Genomic DNA, 17793 nt, shown 5'->3' with positions numbered 1-17793 from the left:
ACTTTCGTCCACCCCTAGGTGGCAGTGGTGGGCAAGTTTCCGAAATGCCAAGGCCCATTCTTGGATATATTCAAGATCGAATGGGAACAATGCAGTTTCATGGCTCATCATCATCAGTGGGCACCTGCCAGAGTCTATACCTCAGAAGAAGGCTCGCTGCCACTGCCAACCCCTGGAACCCTCTGTTCAGCAGGCCTCTCGGAATGAGTCAGCTATGACAGGAGCAAGAAGGAGCAGCAGCTGCCATCAACTTTTGTAGCCTTCTTCCGAGTGGCCAAGTGAAGATGGCAAACAGCAAATGGATAGTAGTGATAATTGCAAGAAGGAAGTGGGCCCATTAAGGGCATATTGCTCAAGCCCCCTGCCCCAACCACGAACCAGCACTACCACAAAACACCCTCACCCCCCCATCTAATATGGGGATAAAAAATGTGAACATTTTGAGAAATTTCAAGAAGTGGATAGCAAATACCAAGTGTTTAGACAGGCAGAATGTGAAGTCTTTGTACTAGAAATCAATACACCTTTAAAAAAACACTACAATAGCATTATTTCAGCTTTTTTGAATACACAATAGACAATCTAAGCTCAGTATAATGTTGACATAAACCTCAAGGGATACATCATGCTTACCTCCATTTGTTAAATCTTCCTCACCACCTTTCATCGACTCACCTGTTTCAGTTTGCTCTGCCCCTTAGCTCATTTATCTCTGCCATATCTTCTTGCCACTCCAACACGGCATGGTGCAGAGAAAAGCACAAGCCATTTCATAGCTTGAAACCCAGGGATGATAAGGAGTTGAACACCTGAGTAGGTAGCAACACACTACTTCTGAGCATGTGCAGATCACTGGAATACATTAGCCCCAGCAAGCACCATGGCCTACAAGATGGATCATCCATCTTGGATGTGACAGGGTTGCTGTGCAGAAGCATGAGGATCAAGTTATCCCAAGACATGCCCTTGGAGATTAGGAAAGTTCAGATCTAAGGGTGCACCTCACGGTAAGTGTTGTTGGAGATTAACGACTTTTCAAATCAATAGGAAGGCCAACTTGAAAAAATGGAATTGCATCAAAACCTGGGGGGGGGGGAAGGCAACCATAGAAACAGGTTGCCAGATACCTTCACTGCAAACAGAAACTGAAATTTTCCAATTCAATCCTTGTGGAGATTGTCAATGACATGCAAAATTTCAGTTTCTGAATCTCATGGCAACAAATCAGATGACGCATCAGATGTTGAATCAGACCATCTTTTCACCAGAAGGAAGCTGAGTAATCTCATGCAATGGCCATGTCACTGTACATGCTCCAAGAAGAATGGATGGCCAACTCAAGAGGGTAAAACAGGCATTGGCCACATGCAGCCCTTGGCCCAATTTCAAAAAGCCCTCTTCATGCAGTCAGTTCAGACTTCTGGCAAGAATAATTTGTCCCTAGCAGCCCACTGAGCAGGAAGGAGGAGGGAGAGAGAAAGGATGTGGTTGGCGCATGTGCGTGCGCGCGCACACACACACACACACACACACACACAGAAAAGGAGGTAGCAGAAAGAGAACAAGGTAAGGGTTGACCCTGCCACTGTTGGCTCTGGACATGGCCACCACTGGCTTTGGTCCCACCCATTGCTAAAACGCAGCCCTCCACAGAAAGAAGGTTGCCCATGCTTGGTGTTGAAAGAGTGAGTGTGCTCATGCAAGTGCGTCACCCCTCCTTCCCCAAGAAAAGACACACTGCCAATTGTTATAGACAATAAGGTACACGTGGCTTAAATTTAATTATCAAAATGCTTCATCAGATGACAAAGTTGAAAAGTAAAATGCACTCAGAGCCTTCAAGTGCTCAGAAATAGACCCATTCAAGTGATCTGAGGTATCCGGTATTTATTTATTTGGAAATCTCAGTGTGCTTCAATACCAGAAGCAATATGTTTCTTTGCCATTTCTGGGAGGGCACTTCAAAGTTAATGTAGCAGATTTTAAAAGACATTTTACTAGTAAAAGTCCAGATATGTAAATGCCTACGTAATAGGTAACATTATTACTGAAGTGAAAGGTCCTGTTGGTTCAAAGGAATTACAAACATCACTTGAGTTAGGTGTGTACGTCCCAGTGTTTGTAGAACTAGCCTTTAAGAATTTATCTCTAAAGGCACAATCAGTAGAAATGTCTGTGCTGAGAATTAATCATCTACAGAAATCTGTACCCTGCCACTCCAATGATATGCACCCACAGTAATAATGTATAGCAATTCATGTCCGGTATAGTTCAGAATTAAATATAAAAAAGTATGATTTATATATTATTACAAATACTTGTTTTCTTAAAAAAAAAATTCAAGGTTTGAGATAAAGCAAGCAAATCTTAGAAAAAACATGAAGGAGTTTTTGATTACAACTGCAATGATTAATATATGCTAAAAATATTAATACATTATCTACAGCATTGTTTCGGCTGGAAAGTAGCAAACAACAAATTTGGTCAATAGTTAATCCCTTAAGTAGATTAAAATTTGTCTTTGGATTGTTCTCATGAAAATGGTTTCAAATAAAAATGAAAAGAAACCAGAGAGGCCGTAAGGTAGAGCCCATGGGGTGCGTACATCTTGAACAGACAGTCCCATACGCAGTATATTATGGAGGCAGATGGGAGAATCATCTTGCCTAGTTACCGATTTCTTATTAGGGAAAAAATAAGGCCTGCTTGATGGCTTTTCCTTCAACCAGCGATGGGTCAGTCCCAATCACATACACTCCAATCCCACAAGAAATGGCACATATGAGCAGACTTTTGCAGACGTGACCTGCCATTACACATTTGGTGACACATCCCCATACGTATTGCAAGACTCATCCGTACCCTACAGATCTTACACATCTTTTGTTGTGAACAGGGATATTCATTACATCCGGAGCCACCAATTGGTACATGTGACTAGCTGTCTACCCCTACAACTGGGGTTATAGGTGTTGTTGTATGAGAACGTATAGATTTAAATACGTTTCTGGGTGCATTATGTCTGAGAACTTTAATATTGGGGCCCCTACAGGCTTCTCTTTGCTGCAGTGCCTAAGGCCACCTCTGCAAAACAACAATTTGGTAAAGCATGTGAAACATAATAGAAGATGTTAGAGAATCCCACACTCAATGTAAACTCTTGACTCATCATTATGTTTCATGTCCATGCTACTGTGTTACTTGGCACTCCCTTCCTTTTGCCTGATCATAAATATCAGAACACATGTACAGGACAAGCAGGTTGTTTAGAGTGAGCATACTTGCATGGAAGTAAGTTTCACTGAAACTAGTGGGATTCGCTTTCAAGCAAATGTGTTGATGAAAAGGCTAAAACATTAAATAAAATCAGCAGGCCAAATGGAAATTAGTCAGAATTAAACTGGCACATAGTTGAAAAATGAAGAAGCCTGATGTATGCAGCAATTTATCCTCCCCGAGTTTAGTCCCAGTAATTTTTGGCAGTTGCTGCTGCCTAGCGAGGTTTTCTTTTCTTTTCTGGAGAATGCATTACTTCAGTGCACTTGATAGGTTCCTGTGGTTGATTCTTTTGCGGCAAATCCACTCCTAACACACTCAAAACATTCCCAATTTCTGGAAAGCTTGTCCTTCTTGGGTTCCACCATTTGTTGCTCCATCACCATACACGACACTTTTTCACAGGATTCATGTATTGCGTATTAGCACACTGAAAGGCCTCAGAAAACTCTCGAGTGTTCTGTAGTGATCCCAGGACCCTTTAAAGCAAGATAAAATAATGTTTTGGTACCACTGGTTCTACTTCACCAAAAACAACAACACCAAAATAGGGAAACGGCCAATCTTCCTATCTTCCAGTTCTTGGGCTTTGAGCATATGGCTTCTAAACAGATTAACCTTCACTTTTCTTATTATTTGTAATTCACTTCGTACAAACAGCAATCTAAGCCCTGGATACAAGACAGAAACAACACTTCTAATGCTCACCCAGAAAACACGTACTTTATAAGTTACCACATAGGAATAATTTCCACAAAACATAGGATGCCCTATACCAAGAGCGGCAGAGGCAGGAGGGATTGTGGAAGAAGAGGGCCTGTGTCCTAGCTATGACAGAGTCAGAACTGCACTTGATTCCTCCTTCTTCTGCTGCTACCAAGGATGGGGTAGAGATCTACCCTGGCTAAAATCCAGGCTGGAACCATGGCTTCTGGTTGGATTGGAAGCATTTCTGGAACCAGCTCAGGAGGCATTGCTTTGTGGCAGCTTCTGAGCCCAAGAGGCACATGCATTCTTTGCTCTATGCAGCATTCTTTCCCATATATCAGACTTAAGTGGAAAAGCCCAATGTGTGCAAATGGACCTGTTTCCAGGTTCCTTGAATCAACTTTGCTGGATCAAGGTGAGTGTATTTATTGGAGGGGTGTAAGTAAGATGCAGTGTGATGGTCATCCCAAACTCCATTCCCATGGCTGGTTCCCATTCTCCTCAGGAATTGCCTCTGTGGCAACCAACCATATGCAAAGGCAACTAGGAACTGGGCCATATAGCATAAAGACACTCCAGCAGAGCTATGCACCATTTCCTTCTTTCCCTTCCCATAGATCACAGGGTGGGGGGATGAATGCTGACACCCCAAGGTGATAAGTGATGGATAATTCCATCCACTTCCTCTGTGGCCATCACTCACCATTACGGATTACCATGTTATTACTGGCCATAGGAGTTGTCCACATTGGACATATAATCTATATATGGATATCTAGTTAGCAATGAAATGAGGTGCCTGTTATGCAAGTCTAAACCATGTCCAAATGCAAATATACAAAGAACTCAGAGAATGAACAAGCAATGCAAATGAATAAAATGCACATTAGGCAAAGGTCCTGGGAACTGTAGTTGATCAAAGCAAACACTGTTGCACAAATTAGGGTGAGTGCTGGAGTTTGAATATAATTGTCTCAGGGAGAAAGCCACAGATTTCCTGGGGAAAACCCTCAAGAACACACCCACATGAGAATACCATTTTGATACCAGCACCTGGAACAGTTGCTGCTTTCATTAAATATTTAATTATGTAGGATATAAGAAATAGTGAGAATTTGACACCTCCCCACCCCTGGCCAAAAAGGCTCTTTCAAAACTGATATGAAGTATATCAACACAAAATTTGGCCAGGTGGTTATTAAAGCACAGATCCACAATTTTTTTTTACGTAGCACAGGCATTTAGAAATCCATTTCAATAGGTTTTTAAAAATATTTTCCCTCATTAGTCCACTTTGATTTAACAGAACACAAAACACTGTATTTTTCAAATGTTATCTATTTGGATCATCCTGTGAACACTGAATAGATTGCAGAACCCATGCAAACTGTCTTCTGAATGCATTACATTACTTTGCAAACATTATTTTTCAACCTGTTCAGGTGTGGGCTTCTTATAAGGCTGAATTTCCACATTAACCTCCATCACAATATAACTACAAAAAATTCCTACAAGGATCTCACTGTATGTCCCCAAACATCCATTTTGCTGTGGACAGAAGACTGTGCAAACTTGATAGTGCCATGTCAGGGCATCTGTGCATGTAGAAATACCCTGTGAAGCTAGTTTAATGGCAACGGCAATATGTGGGGTGAGCAAGAAGGCTGCTGCTGCTCTCCTATGCTGTGACAGAGCACAAATTGTTCCAGGAAGGACAAGAAGACAAACATCCCAGGAGGAAGTTATTTGAACACATAGTCTCTGTCCAGCAGACAAATGCCTCCGAATGCAGCCAGTGGTTCAGACCGTTTATACCTCAGTTAAAACATTTATCTGTCTTCTCCCCTGGTCACACTACCTGCCATTTTAAGAACTTTTCTACGCAAAGCTGTTAATCACTGTATTTACTTTTGGCTTTACTGCAGAACTGAGATCCAAGCTCTACACGAAGAGCTTTTCCTTTCCTGCTTTTCCACTACATCACTTCTAGGTGTCCCGGTGTTGCAGCAGAATAGCACAAATACACAAGTAGTTCTTTTGCTTTCAGAAATAATACCTCATTTTCGCTGCTCTAAACACTCCCCCCTCCAGAAAGTGCTCTTAAAAAACAGATGTGAAACTGGGGGATCACGATGACATCTGATTGATATCCTGATGAGCAAACTAGCTCGAAGTGGGCTAGATGAAACAACGATCATGTGGATCCACAGTTGGCTACAGAATCGGACCCAAAGAGTGCTTATCAATGGGACCTTCTCAAGCTGGGGAGAGGTAACGAGTGGGGTACCGCAGGGCTCAGTCCTGGGCCCAGTGCTCTTCAATATTTTTATTAATGACTTGGAGGAGGAGGTGCAGGGAATGCTGATCAAATTTGCAGATGACACAAAATTGGGAGGGATAGCTAATACTTTGGAAGACAGAAACAAAATTCAAAGTGATCTGGATAGACTGGAGTGCTGGGCAGAAAACAACAGAATGGCATTTAATAGGGACAAATGCCAAGTTCTGCACCTAGGAAAAAGAAACCAAATGCACAGTTACAAGATGGGGGATACGTGGCTCAACCACACTACGAGCGAGAAGGATCTTGGAATTGTCGTCGATCACAAGCTGAATATGAGCCAACAATGTGATGTGGCTGCAAAAAAGGCAAATGCTATTTTGGGCTGCATTCATAGAAGCATCGCTTCCAAATCCCGGGAAGTACTAGTTCCCCTCTACTCAGCACTGGTTAGGCCTCATCTGGAGTACTGTGTCCAGTTCTGGGCACCACACTTTAAGAAGGATGCAGACAAGCTGGAGAGGGTTCAAAGGAGGGCAACAAAGATGATCAGGGGACTGGAAACAAAGCCCTATGAAGAGAGACTGAAAGAACTGGGCATGTTTAGCCTTGAGAAGAGAAGACTGAGGGGAGATATGATAGCGCTCTTCAAGTACTTGAAAGGTTGTCACAGAGAAGAAGGCCAGGATCTCTTCTCGATCATCCCAGAGTGCAGGACACGGAATAATGGGCTCAAGTTACAGGAAGCCAGATTCCGACTGAACATCAGGAAAAACTTCCTGAGTGTCAGAGCAATACGGCAATGGAACCAATTACCTGGGGAGGTGGTGGGCTCTCCCACACTGGAGGCCTTCAAGACGAGGCTGGACAGCCATTTGTCAGGGATGCTCTGACTTGGATTCCTGCATTGAGCAGGGGGTTGGACTCGATGGCCTTGTAGGCCCCTTCCAACCCTACTATTCTATGATTCTATGATTCTATGATCTAAAGAACTTGTAAAAAATGCCTCATGTAGCATTGTGTGAATGACTATGAAACACATCTAAGACAGAGCCCCTGTTCATGTTATCTGAGCAGGATGGAAGCTAAGCTGTGTGTGGTCCTGGGCCATTATAGTGATAGTGGAAGATCTAGGCCATGTGGAAGGAGACCACCCCAATGCAGCTCCTCCCACATCAGTGTCACTCCTCTCATGACCCAGGTCACATACAGGCCCCATGTGGACTCTTTTCACATGGTCTAGACCTCCTGATGTGACTGAAGTGGAACACTGGCTTTCCTGGCTCCTATGCCACTCAGATAATGTCAGAAACACACACACACACACACACACACTCATGCACACACCTGCTGTCAATATTGATTTCTGATTTACAGTTGAAATCTGTGAACAGCTAACGACTACTGGATGTCAAAGTTGACAAAAATGGCAAGAGCCCTATGGCACTTTACAGATTAACACATGTATTGTTGTTGTTCAGTTGTTCAGTCGTGTCCGACTCTTCGTGACCCCATGGACCATAGTACGCCAGGCCTTCCTGTCCTGCGCACTCTCTCGGAGTGTGCTCAGGTTCATATTCATTGCATCGGTGATGCTATCTAGCCATCTCATCCTCTGCCGTGCCCTTCTCCTTTTGCCCTCAATCTTTCCCAGCATCAGGGTCTTTTCCAGTGAGTTTTCTCTTCGCAACACATGTATTACAAGGAGTCTATTTTTGCGTGTAAAACATCCTTCCCTAATTTGGTGCTTTCCCAGTGCTGGCTGGGGATGATGGCAGTTGCAGCCCAAAACATCTGGAGGGCTCCAGGTTGGGGGAGGTTGGCATAAATAAATAATACCACTGTTTAAGAAATTGATGCTTGAAAACACTCACCTGAATTTGCCTGGGCTGTGGACATCTGTTTTAATAGAGTTGACAGCATATTCTGGCCTGTATGTTCCACACCAAATCTTTAAAAACAACAAAAGATTGCAAAAATGATTATTTGAGAGCAGTGCCACTTTAGTTTTGCTGAGGTCTTATCTGAGAGAGGCTATGACATGAAAATTAAAACCAAGACAATGAAAGAACACATTTAACTTGTACATGTTATGAAATACTTTCTCTCTCACTCACACACACACACGGTCTTCACTCACCTCCTGAACACGTTCACCCACTTAGCTGTGATTAACTTAATCTGACAGGCCGCTCCCCTCTCAGCCCTGCTGCCACGAAGGCTGCTTGATTTAGCAATTCTGCCAGTTTGTATTAAAAGGAGAAAAGCCAGCCTGCTGTTTCCAAGTTAACTGTGAAATTGTAACTCAAAATAATTTCCAAAGCTTTCAGTCAAGTGGAGTATAATACCTGTGCAAAGTTCAGGAAGAACAGCTGCTTATGGTTGAAGTCAAGCCCGGGAAGCAGTCTCTCTTCTCCATTCTTTTTTACAAAGTTTTCATAGGCCTGACAAATAAAGAGAACAAAGGGAGAGAAGTTATAGTTTCCTAACTGTGCAACTCTACTCAGTGCAACCCTACTGAGTAGAATTACTTCCAAATCCATTTTATTTATCTACATTTTCAGGGCAAAATTTTCAGATCACAAAACCCCTGCAACACCCCTACAAATCTGCCTTTCAGATTTTTTTCACACCTGTCCACAGCTCTAATATACTGATGCTTCGGTGGTATGTTTAAGGCTTCTTTCATCTTTACTGCATGATCCCAGCCAATCAGAGGATCACAAAGTGAACATGAAGACAGCACACTGCCACATAGCCTGTCACATTGCAGAATATGGATGTCATACAGCTCCTCTAGGACAGCATAAAGTGAAATGTAAAAGCAAGTCAGCATTCCCTTGTGGATAGAATCAGAATGCGATAAGACCCATTAGTTAAAATGGTTTTCCATAGCCACTGGAATCCCATTGTGCTGGTATGAAAATCACAATAATTCATACGGAAGGGGGGTGTCTCATAGACTGCTATAGTTCATCCTGATTTGCTGTGGCTACATTGGTGGGAAAATTCTTGAAAAATGTAAGTGAAAGATAAAAGAATTGTAATCTCTGTACAGACAAGTAAAAACAGTGTGATCCTTACTGGAATGCACTATGTCCTGGACATTCAGCTAATTTGACTGTGTGTTCTGTACTCTTTTAATTAAGATAAAGAAAATATAGGGCAGAAACTGCTTTTTTCCATGAGCACAGTTGAGAAAGCTTCACGTCAGTTAACATTTCATCAAAATTATATGTAAATGACTGCCTTATTTTCTAGTATGATTTAGGGTGTAATCCTATGTTTAGACAGAAAAAAGTCCTACATTTCTCAGCATCCCTCCAGCCAACCATGCTGGCTGGGGAATGCTAGGAGCTGTAAGGCATTTTTCTGTCTAAACATGCATAGGACTGAGCCCTTATTTACCTACTGACTACTGCAATTCTTGCTTAACACCACAGGGAAAGTCTGGGAGGAACTCTTCTCTGCAAATGCCCTGTAACTTTTCCACCTCATCTTAAAATGTTCTTCCGGAGACACAAAGATTTCTTGTATCAGCTGTGAATTGTGTTTATGTAAATCTCATAGCTGCTTGGTTCATGAAAAACACCCTTGGAGGAGGTAGTATGCTTTCTTTTGTGTGTCTCCTGGTGGGCACATTGAATGCATAGCAGATTGGAGGGTCTGTATGTAGAGTCTGTATTATAGAGTATGCTACATTTAAGTAGCATACTCTATAACTAAATTCCATCAACATGGAAAAAAAAAGAAAAGAGGCAGGTATATTAATCTTAGCTCTTATCTTTATCATCTTCATCCTGCAGTACTTTTATTTAAGTATTGTGGAAAATTGCAAAGATCTTAATATGCAGATTTGGTGGGAAGTGGGACATTATTAAGAACATAAGAGGAGCCATGTTGGATCAGATCAAGGTCCATCTAGTCTAGCATTCTGTTCACACAGTGGCTAACCAGCTGCCTGTGGGAAACCCACAAGTGGGACATATAGCACCATCCCGGTCATGTTTCCCAGCAACTGGCGCACATAGACATGCTACCTCTGATACAACAGGCAGCATATAGCCATCAGGACTAGTAGCCATCAATAGCCTTATCATCTATTAATTTGTCTAATCCCCTCTTAAACCCATCCACGTTGCTGGCCATCACTACATCTTGTGGTTGCAAATTCCATCGTTTAAGTATGTGTTGTGTGGAGAACTTCCTTTTATCTGTCCCTCACCCAAGGTTGTCTTTGGTGTAAATCTCATGTTAAATTAACACGTTAAAAAATACATCAGAATCTTTTTGATTAAAAAGTGGGGTAACTCCACTGAAATTCTTGGTAATGACAGTGGAGAAGCAGTAAGGTCATTGTACAGGAGGGACTCTGGCTTTTAGGAGGCTGCATGCAACCAATCAGTGGGCCCTTCTACGTTCTATATGGATGCCTTTACTTCATGTCCAGCCATTGATGTTGCTTACCCCCGCAAAAGACTTATTTCCAATGACCTTCCTTCCAGGGAAGAGGGTGAGTTGCAGCAGATGTTAAGAACTTCCCTAATTCCTTTTGTAAAGATAGGATGAAGATGGGGAATGAAGGACAGGAAGAGGGGAGGTGTGATGGAGATAGAATAGGAGGGGAGGCTTGTAATATCGAAAGGAAGAGACATGAGGGGGGCTCAGACAACCCTCCCCCATGCTTTGAAAAAAATGTGAGAGTTTGTGGGGCAAACTAGCCCCACCCCTGACCAACTTGTACCATAGCACCTCCCCACTGCTGCCTGGAATGGAAATGTTTTCCTGCTGTTCCTGCATTTGGCCATCATGAGAAAAGGCTCTATGCATGTACTATATATATGTGCACAGAGTTCCTTCCCACACTGGCCAAATGCACAGATGGTGGGGGCATATCCCTTCAATGGATGTACTTTCAGTACTTGGGGTGGGGGGAGAGGCCTCTGATCTCCAAGGAAGAGAGGAGCCCATTTTAGGCCCTGAAGATTATGTAACAAGACATTGGAGGTTTAATACACCAGTTTTGTGCAAAAGTAATACCAGCTTGTGCTACATACAAACTATGTTTAACTGCCTTTCAGTGAATGTGCTCCACTAAATAATCATCTGAACTGTGTGAAGACAGAGAGAAAATGGACATTTCTCACCCTGTATGCTTGTCTAATGCCACCGTTATCAGCAATGTTTTCCCCAAGGGTATTGATTCCACTGAGCTGCAAAGAAAAAGGAAGAAAAGAAAATGTTGTTGACTTTTTTCCTAGAAAAAAATTACTGGTTCCAGGAAGTGCAACGATACATGGCTTGAAGGTCAAAATGGAGGATTGAGACAATCAAGATGTGGAATGGGCAATGACTTTCAGAGGGCAATGACTTCGTTATGGGACTCGGTAGAAGGATGTGCATAAAAATGTAAACAATCATTTCAATAAGAAGGACAGAACATACATGTTGTCCACCAGCCAGATCCCATGTGAAGTTTCCATACTGGTACACCATGCACTCAGACTGTTTCTTAAATGCTTGCGCAGAGTTTTGAGTCCACCAGTCTATGAGGTCGCCATTCTGATTGAAATTTCTGCCTAAAATAACATAGACACATAAGGAATATGCGCTGATCAGCAGGAAGACATTGAAAACATGGAATTGCCTTATACTGCAAGTGGTCCATCTGTCTTCACATTGGCTATTCAGAGTGAGAACAGCTCCCCAACACCTCAGGCTACTGTTTTTCCCAAGTATTGAATCTGAGACCTCATACATGCAAAACATGGGCTTGGCTACTGATCTCTGGCCTTCAGTACATGAAAAAAGAAGTGGGCAACCCCTTTGGCTGGTATGAAGAGTTTGCACCAAGTGTGTGCATTTCCAAGCCAACCATACATCACTAGAATCTCTGGTGTTTGACTTAAGCACTGCTCTTTTTCAGCACCATTTTGTATAATGCTATATCACAAAGATATAGAACCTCTTTTGGCCCAAGGGGCCAATTCATTTCCAGAGAAGCTCCCAGGGGTCACATTCCAGAGGTGGATGGGGATGAATGCAAAAAGGGAAGGACCAAAATACCAGCATATTTTAGCTTAAAGCACTTACTGCCAGTAACTAAGCCTTAGGAGAGGCATTTCTACCTTTTAGAACTGGGGAAAATGTGCAAAAGCTGAGAAACTGCAAAATAATTGGCAGTCAGGGAGGTGGTGGGGCCTGGGAAAGGGGGGTGGCCATCCAGAAGGCCAGATTGGAGCCCCAGGTGGGCTGGATTTGGCCCATGGGCCTGACGTTCAATACCCTTTGTATTATAATGTGACATCAGACAAGATAGGCTGAGCAATCCCATGGCTGGGAATCCTGCAGGCCCAAGGTTCGCCCCCAGCTCTGCTGCATCCAAGCCATCCCCAGCTTGGAAGGGGAGTGAGGAAACACAGAAAAAAGAGTGGGAGGAGCAATCCCCATATTAGCTGTGCCCTCCCATTGGAGTCAATAGGAGGGGAATTATTGATGCCAGATCTTTTCTGGCACAGATCACCACCATGATCATGAGCACGTCCATGCAATGAGGGGATTGAAAGCAGCATAGGTGTGTTCTCCCCTGAGATGCCCACTCCACATTCTCAGCTGCACTGATCCCAGGACTTGGCCTGTAGAGCCTTCCAGCTGGCAGAGGCTTCTGCCAGTGTTTGGGGCTGGTGGTGCGTCAAGTGGCAGACATCTCATTTCACCACCATCTTTGCTTGTGAAGCAGCACTTCTATGACCTCCAAGGGCTGCTCAGTCAGTAGATCTCATGGACAGAATTGCACAATAAGGATATTTAACTTTCACCTCGGCTGTTCTTATCTCCAGCCAGGTGCTTTGCTGGCTTCAATTAGAGGAGTACTTCAATTACATAGCATCCACCATCCATATTCCCCAAACTCAAAAATAGTTGGCATTTACATCTAGTGGGTGGCAGGAAATTATCAGTTGTGCCTTCCTCATTCCTTGGGAATTAGTGCAGCGGCTGACCAGGACCAAAGTATGTCAAAATACCAACTCTCCTGGCAAGATGCAGGGGAACAGGCGGCTAGAAACATATTTGGCCCCATGGCAGCTGCTTTGTTTATATGGTACTGGCTGTAGGGATGTACGAGTCCCCTTACCTTGAGTTTGCGGGGGGGTCCGCAGGGGGGGCGATCTGTTCCTCCCCTCTGGAATCCTCACTAGCTGGCTCCGCTCCGCAGTGTGTCCACAGAGCTGCTGGCTGGCTCTGTTCTGCAAGCGATACGGACACCATTGCCATCCGTATAGCTGCTGAGAAGAAACAGGAAGTGATCTGGATGCAAATGGCATCCGCTACACCGTTTGCATCCATTTCTTCTCGCAATAGGCTATGCGTCTGTATTTACATAGATATTTACGTAGCCTATTGCATGAAAAAACAGGGACGCAAATGCCATCCACTATGCCGTTTGTGTCCCTGTTTTTTCACGCGATAGGCTACGTAAATATCTACATAAATACAGACACGTAGCCTATCGCAAGGAAAAACAGGGACGCAAACAGCATAGCAGATGCCATTTGTGTCCGGATCATTTCCTGTTTCTGCTCAGCAGTGATACGGGTGGCAATGGAGGCCGTATCACTTGCGGAACGGAGCTGCCGGCGAGGAGGATTCGGCTCCATGATGGTCTGGCGGGAGGCGGAGGTGAGTGGGATCATTCCACCACGGACTCCGGAGGCCGAATTCCCTGGAATTCAGCCTCATTGGAGTCCGTGGTGGAATTCTTGGACATCCCTAACTGGCTGTGATTGAGGAAATATTAATGTTGCTGTTGTAATGCTGCAGTTGTTCATTTAGAGGAAGTTTCATGTAATATGAGAATTGCCAAGAACCACATGAGTGGTGACTTGAACATTTGCTGCTGCGCTGCCAGAATGATGTGCAAATGCTTTTTGGTGCTTCCAGTGACACATAAAGCCATCCTCAGCCTGTGGGATATTTATCACAGAGACTTTTGTCCCCATGCAAAGGACATGTACCTACACATAAAATAGGGTTTGATTGGTAATATCAAAAACAGAACTGTCTCTCTGAAAGTGACAGGCATATTACAGCACAAGCGTAATACTACTGATGGTGAAATACTGGTCGTTTGTCTTACCATTATCATCAAAGCCATGTGTGATTTCATGGCCAATGACCATGCCAATGCCGCCATAATTCAAGGATTTAGGCTGGGATGCACTAAAGAAAGGTGGCTGCAAGATGCCTGCAGGAAAGACTGCAAAGAGAGATGAAACAATAGGTGCCACTTTAATAATTTGTACATTTGCAAAACTCAAACAACAACAGTAAAAATAACAACACTGGAGATCTTTTTCCAAAGATTTGGCTGATTAATTCAGCTCAGCATATAACCATTTATTCCTCTCATCCCACCCCACTGTCTTGCTCCTTAATGTACAATGTGTCAGGTACCCTTCACAGGCACATTCGGCAGCATGGATACCACTTTTGCATGATCCAATCCAAGGCTGCAGGGCAACGTGTGTGAATAATGTGACCAGGTAGGCTGGGCCAACTGTGTGAGTCTTTCCTATTGGAAGAAAGGATGCCAGTTCTGTGGGAAAGACTGACATGATCTGCTCTGCCCACAACAAGGTCATATTATTCACAGATGTGTCCCTGTAGCCAAGGATTATATCTAGTGATGAGCGAATCTGTCAATTTCAGTTTCTCTCCATTTCTCATTTTTCCAATCATAAATTTGGTTCATCCCAAACTTTGAGGATTTTTCCCATCTTAAGTATGATTCATCTTGAACTTTGAGAAAAAAAAAGTTTGCATGGACAGTCACATTGATTTTTGTGCACATTTCTCCTAAGACATAAATTTTTGTGTACAATTTTGCCCAACATACACAGTTTTCACAAGCATTTTTCCTAACGTGATACATTTTCACATTGTTTTCAGGAACAGATGCATTTTTGTGTGCACTTTCCCCTAGTATATAATTTTTTGTAAGCTTTTTGAAATTGGGGATCTCCACTGCAAAATTTGGAGAAGTGTGCATTTTTATTTTTATTTATTATTGCATTTATATCCCGCCTTTTTTCCTCTTGCAAAGAACCCAAGGCGGCTTACATTATCCTCCTCCTCTCCATTTTATCCTCACAACAACAACCCTGTGAGGTAGGTTGGGCTGAGAGTGTGTGACTGGCCCAAAGTCACCCAGTGAGCTTCCATGGCTGAGTGGGGACAAGAACCCAGATCTCCCAGCTCCCAGTCCAACACCCTTGCCACTACACCACACTGGCTCTTGAACACTGGCTTCTGAAGGGTAGCTGAGTTTTGCTTCACATATTGGTTCGAAAGTGTGAAATCAGCTTAGCTGCCATTAAAATGTGAACCAAATGAATTTCTCCCCCATCCCAAATTTCATCATGCTGAAGCAGTTGCCATGCTGTTGGGTGTGCAGGCAAAGAGCATTTTGGTCTCACTTGCCAGTCTACTCCTTTCTTTTCCAGAGCACAAAAGGTCCTTGTGCCCTGTGTGCTGTGCAAAGTTTTATCTCTTTCTGCTTGGCCCTTTTTTCCTTATTTCCATACCTCTTCCATCCCTGCCCTTCATTTTTGCTTCCTAAACTCACTTGCTTTTCAGCCCATTGCCAACTGCCTTCTGTTTTCTTTTACCATCCTGCTTTCTGGAACATCTCCTCTTCCAGACCTCCCATAAGTTTTTTTCTGAAGCTTCAAGCTGAAATTTCAGGATCTGATAAACTGGACTCATTATGTTTTTCCATAATCACCCAAGACTCAGAGGAACTATTCCAGATGTTGCAACCAACAACAGTGAGCTTGTCCAATCCTTTACTAAGGTCAAATTAACCATCTGTAGCATCACAGCCTTTTGATAATTTGAGCACTGCCCTAGTCTGTTGCTTAGATAAGAAAGGGTGATACATCCACACAAAGACATCTGCCCATGAAGGCTCTTCGAGTGCCTCCATATTGTATTATAACATTCCTCATGGTTTTCACAAACAATATGCTACAATTGGCAAGCCCAGCCCAGCCAGGGAATAAAATGCCTCAGGGAATAAAACTATAATGACAAGGTTAAATCAAATACCACATCCACCACACATTGTGTAGCAGTATATACCAAAAATAAATGCATTAATCCAAAAGTATGTTTATTGTGCCTACTATGCAATTTGATGAATTGCTCCATTTTGCATCACAGCACTTTAGAAGAGCCAAAACATTTTGATGATAACTATGTTAAAGAAATATGACTCCAGTAGATGAGATGTTTACTCTAAGCTACTTCATAACAAACTGATGCTTACTTATAACATTTACAAAAATTGAGCAATCTCATGCAATGTGAGAGATGAGAATTATTCCTATGAGACCCTTCCCGACTAGAGGAACACTTGCCCATATCAACAAAGAAATACAGTTGTGGAAAGGGAATTGTAATCCCTTTCCTGGCTGCCCATTTAAAGGTTGCCACTTTGCCAGGAAAAGAATCCAAATTTCCCGAATTCTTATAACTTGAGCATGATGACAAAGACTTTTGCTATAATATGTTTATGCACTGAATGTGAGGGCAGTGGAATTAGCCTTTTTATTAATGGATGGATAAACATTCCTGCTAATGTGTTTCTTCATTTTGTCTTGCTTTGGCATAGCACAAGATTTCACTTTGTTGCCACCAGAATCTTTTAAAACTGCCTAAAGGTTTGCAGCCTCATTCTGACCTAAACTATATCATTAATGGTCTGTTATATAATTAACTGGGTCTGCTCTCCTCTTCAGGTGCCCATCTTCCTCCACATTGACTGTGGCCAGGATGAATTTACCACATCTGTGTTGAACTTGTCCTCCCATAGCCATGATTGCAAGCAAGAGATCCTGCTTATCTTCCCAATGTGCTTCTTCACAGAAAAAGAGAGAGAGAGAGAGAGAGAGAGAGAGAGAGAGAGAGAGGGTGCAGAGCAGCCTCTTCTAGCTCTGTGTCTATGACATTGGATGACTACAAATGATTAATAATAATCCAGACCATAACACACTGGGCTGCCATCTGAATGCCCCTACTTTACTGCAGTTCAGAGATGCAGTGAGCTGTGGTGGATCATCTCTGGCAGTAGCAAGAGCATTTGATGAGTATCCAAGGATGTTGTTGTTCAGTTGTTAAGTTGTGTCTGACTCTTCGTGACCCCATGGACCAGAGCACGCCAGGCCTTCCTGTCCTGCGCTCTCTCCCGGAGTGTGCTCAAGTTCATATTCATTGCATCGGTGATATCTAGCCATCTCATCCTCTGCTGTCCCCTTCTCCTTTTGCCTTCAAGCTTTCCCAGCATCAGGGTCTTTTCCAGGGAGTTTTCTCTTCGCATTAGGTGGCCAAAATATTTGAGCTTCAGCTTCGGTATCTGTCCTTCCAATGAGCACTCAGGGTTGATTTCCTTTAGGATGGACTGATTTGACCTCCTTGCAGTCCAGGGGACTCGTAAGAGTCTTCTCCAGCACCACAGTTCGAAAGCATCG

General features: G+C 43.2%; 1 protein-coding gene across 8 annotated transcripts in view; it reads right to left on the bottom strand.

Annotated features, from left to right (window-relative positions):
* Positions 1–477: 477 nt before the first annotated feature.
* Positions 478–17793, bottom strand: part of MME (membrane metalloendopeptidase) — a 127484-nt gene continuing 110168 nt past the window's right edge. For all 8 annotated transcript variants that reach the window (XM_084847315.1, XM_084847316.1, XM_084847314.1 and 5 more), the window contains 6 exons: positions 14403–14522; positions 11711–11844; positions 11413–11478; positions 8614–8709; positions 8140–8216; positions 478–3755 (listed from right to left, as the gene is read on the bottom strand). In XM_084847315.1, coding sequence (XP_084703441.1) covers positions 3656–3755; positions 8140–8216; positions 8614–8709; positions 11413–11478; positions 11711–11844; positions 14403–14522 — 593 coding nt within the window. In that variant the 3' untranslated portion in view covers positions 478–3655. The remainder of the gene's footprint in view (positions 3756–8139; positions 8217–8613; positions 8710–11412; positions 11479–11710; positions 11845–14402; positions 14523–17793) is intronic.

This window comes from Heloderma suspectum, chromosome 3 (genome assembly GCF_057233095.1).
Source record: "Heloderma suspectum isolate Gila_16-S chromosome 3, 16-S_ref, whole genome shotgun sequence".
Taxonomy (NCBI): domain Eukaryota; kingdom Metazoa; phylum Chordata; class Lepidosauria; order Squamata; family Helodermatidae; genus Heloderma; species Heloderma suspectum.
The sequence above is the reverse complement of the archived record's forward strand: the minus strand, read 5'-3'. Positions and strand labels throughout refer to the sequence as shown.